Raw genomic sequence first — 3,510 nt, 5'->3', positions numbered from 1 at the left:
CAGGATATATTTTCTTCCCAAAAAAGTAGCTTATTTTCAAACTTTATGTCATCAGCATTTTCAGGCTTTACCAAATAAAAATAAAAAATCAGATAAATAAAACTTTATCTTTATCTTTTGATCAGTGCAGCAAAACTGTAGACAATTAGTTGTGAGTGATATTGAAACATAGGTGTAATTTTGTTTAAGTTTCATTTTAAATGTGGACAAAATGTTTGTTTGTTTTTTATTTTGGTTTGGGCGTTATCTTGAACTTAGTGTGAAACAGAAAGAGGAACTGTTGGTTTGCTTAAGATCATCGCAGCTTTTCCTGAACAGTACAGTTCAACAGAACACTTGCTGGCAGATACAAGAGGTAGGTTCTTGTGTTTAATCCCCTTTATTAGTCTCTGTTTTACATATTAAACTAAAACTAAAATCCACAGTTTCTGTCAGTATAGAGAAAACAGCTAAGTTATAGTATTTAAATGTGTTGAAAAAAATCTTATTTTGTGTTTATATTTTGTAGAAAATCGACAATGGCAAACAACATGACAAGCAATGAAGTCCATTTTCTTTGTGACAGTGACTTTCCCAGTATTACTGGCCCTTTCTTCATCTTGATCTTCATCCTCAGTGTCATAGGCAACAGTCTCCTCTTATGTGTTCTTTTCATCTACGAGGGCCTGAAAAGTATCACAAATATTTTCATCCTGAACCTGGCCTGCTCTGATTTGATCTTCACCATCACGCTTCCGTTCTGGGCCGTTGATCACCTACAACAATGGGTCTTTGGGGACTTTGTCTGCAAATTAATGACTGCCGTATTCTTTGTTGGTTTGTACAGCAGTGTCATTTTACTGACCGCCATGACAGTTGCCCGTTTCATTAGGGTGGTGCTGCCAAACTGGAAAAGCAACCGTGCTAGAAGAAGGAGGTATGCAATCGGCGCCTGTATAGCTGCCTGGATCATCAGCATCTCGGCATCCCTGAGTGATGCAATTAAAGTAAAAGCCATAAACTGGGATAATCAGAACTATTGTGATGATGGATCTGATGACAAGCTTGGACGTTATCTCCAAGTGTCACTGCTATTCTTCCTCCCATTTGCCATCATTATTTTTTGCTATTCTGCCATCCTCAAGACAGTTTTACAAGGTTTAAGTAGAAAGAAGCACAAGACTGTAGCTGTGCTGTTGTGTATTGTTGCAGTCTTCTTCATTTGCTGGGGGCCATACCATATTGTGCTTTTAATTAAATCTCTTTATAAACCCATAGGTTGTAAGGCAGAGGAACGGTTAGCAGTTGCCTACCGTATTTGTGAAATGCTTGCCTATTCTCACTGCTGTATGAACCCTCTGCTATATATGCTCTCACAGAAGTTGCGAAATAATCTGTTTAATCTTTTGAAATGTAAAAATTTGTGCAGTAAGAACAAGGAGGAAAATATTGGCCAGAAAACCTCTGGTATTCAGAATGTAGCTTTCACAGTAGACAACTCTTCTGTTAACACAGAACGACGCAATGATCCATTTAAAAGTCCCTCTTGAAAGTAAACACTGATTCAGTCTTCAAATACTTTTACAAAACAAAGGTTGTATATAATTTGACATGTTTTGCATATAGTCTTGATATCATATACACAGATTTTGTTTTAGCCTTTTTAATGTGCAAGGTCAAAGATGTTTGTAAAATTGTGCATTTCGCTGGTGTCGTTTTATTAGTATTTTTTGTAGAAATGAAAATGTTTCTGAAATACAGTGAAGCTTTTTTCACTTCTTTGTTTTTGTGGTATGTAATGTCAGATGAATTGGGGGAAAAAATGCATTGACAGCAGTTTTCTGTGGTCACCGATAGAGTCAGAGTAGTGTGTAGTATAAGTATATTAACATATTCACTAAGGGAAACCGTGAAGCAGAAGGGAAGTCACTTGGGCCTTTAATCTTTCTTTGAAATGGATAATAATGTAATGAGTCGTGTAATAAAAAATGAGAAACGTTTTGGAATATGGACATTAATATTACAGGAATATAAATCATAATAGAAAAAAATTACAAAATGTTAAAGCTTGGACATATGGAATAAATTATGCTTAACTGTCAATTCATACAGGTTTGCAGGTATTCTACAGGTATGCTAACTCTTTGTTTCACTGACTCACAGTGACCCTAGATTCACTTTATCATTTATAGATCTCTGATGTCATCTCATTGTTCTCAAACACAACATTTAAATTGCTCCACTTTATTAAAATTCCATTTAGCCTCCTAATTTTTCTTCCATATAGTTGACTTCATATTTTTTAACTGTCTGTGATGACAGGACACGTATGCTGACATGCTGGATAAATGTTATGATCATTCTGGATGCTTTTGAGCAGGGTTAGTTTCATCTACCTGTGGCCAATATAGACCTGACACAAAAAGTGAGGCAATGTTTGCTGTGCTGGAAATGTTGTAATATTCTTAAGCAAACTAATAGCTTCTCTGTCATAATCTGCAGGGTGTTTAGATTTGAAGGTGAGTTGAACCCAAATGCAGACATGAGCAGGCAGAGGTTAACAAAGCGAACTGTGTATTTGATTGATGGCAAAAAAGGAACGAAAGCAGCAAACATCCAAATGGGTGAAACAAAAGCTCAATGGGGAAAACAGAAAACTAAACATCTACGAAAAAACACAATGAGGTGGCATGACGAAACACACTAGTACTGAGAAACACAAAGGACAACGGAAAAAGGAACTACAACAGATACTCTGACAAAGGACAGCGCGCAAAGGACACAGGCTCACTAAAATAAAACAGGAAGCATAAACACAGAGAGACAAGATACCCAAACTTGACATTGACAAAACTTAAACATACATGGAGACATGAAAGACTTCAAGGAGACACAAAAGAATAAAACACAGACAGATGTCTAAAGGGGCAGGAGGAGAACTAACAGACAAAACAGACTAAACTAGAGACATAAAATAATAGAATAGGGAACTAGTGGGAATAAAAAAGTCATAAGCACAAGGAAACCCAAACAGAACTAGAAAAAATTTGCATTTCCTGTGAAAATGCTGTGTGGATGCCTTAACGCTTGAAGATGTCTGCTGAAAAAAGCTGAAAAAGTTGAAAAAGAAAAAAAAAATGTTTCCCTGAGCAGGATTTGAACCTGGCCCTTGTGGTCTCAAGGCAGCTATTCATGTCACTGCGCCAAACTCTTGCTCACGAAGAAAAGGTGGAGAGACTGACAATTCTGCTGAAATGAGCAGAAGCTGCAGAGAATTGTGGTGATAAGAGGTGAAAAGGCTAAAACTTTGCAGAAAAGAGGTGAATCAGCAGAATTTCTGCTAAAAAGAGTTCAATCAGCAGAATCTCTGCTCAAAAGAGTTTTTTTTCTGAAAACAGCTGAGATTTGTGCTAATAAGAGGTGAAAAGGCTGAAAACTTTGCAGAAAAGAGGTGAATCAGCAGAATTTCTGCTGAAAAGAGGTGAAAATTCTGCTGAAAAGAGTTCAGTTAGCAGAATTTTTGCTGAAAAG

At 36.7% G+C, this 3,510-nt stretch overlaps 1 protein-coding gene across 1 annotated transcript; it reads left to right on the top strand.

The window, feature by feature from the left end:
* The first annotated feature begins 318 nt into the window (after positions 1 to 318).
* On the top strand, positions 319 to 1,728 carry LOC102215378 (chemokine XC receptor 1-like). The gene is made up of 2 exons (XM_005742521.1): positions 319 to 355; positions 509 to 1,728. The coding sequence occupies exon 2, from the start codon at positions 519 to 521 to the stop codon at positions 1,527 to 1,529; it is 1,011 nt and encodes a 336-aa protein (XP_005742578.1). The 5' UTR covers positions 319 to 355; positions 509 to 518; the 3' UTR covers positions 1,530 to 1,728.
* The last annotated feature ends 1,782 nt before the right edge of the window (positions 1,729 to 3,510 follow it).

Source organism: Pundamilia nyererei, unplaced genomic scaffold (assembly GCF_000239375.1).
Source record: "Pundamilia nyererei isolate P.nyererei 1_Seehausen unplaced genomic scaffold, PunNye1.0 scaffold00121, whole genome shotgun sequence".
Taxonomy (NCBI): domain Eukaryota; kingdom Metazoa; phylum Chordata; class Actinopteri; order Cichliformes; family Cichlidae; genus Pundamilia; species Pundamilia nyererei.
This window is presented reverse-complemented; position numbering and strand designations above follow the sequence as displayed.

What these genes read in the sequence shown, in the direction of transcription:
- LOC102215378 (XM_005742521.1), top strand. Translation starts at nt 519, where the DNA reads ATGGCAAACAACATGACAAGCAATGAAGTCCATTTTCTTTGTGACAGT.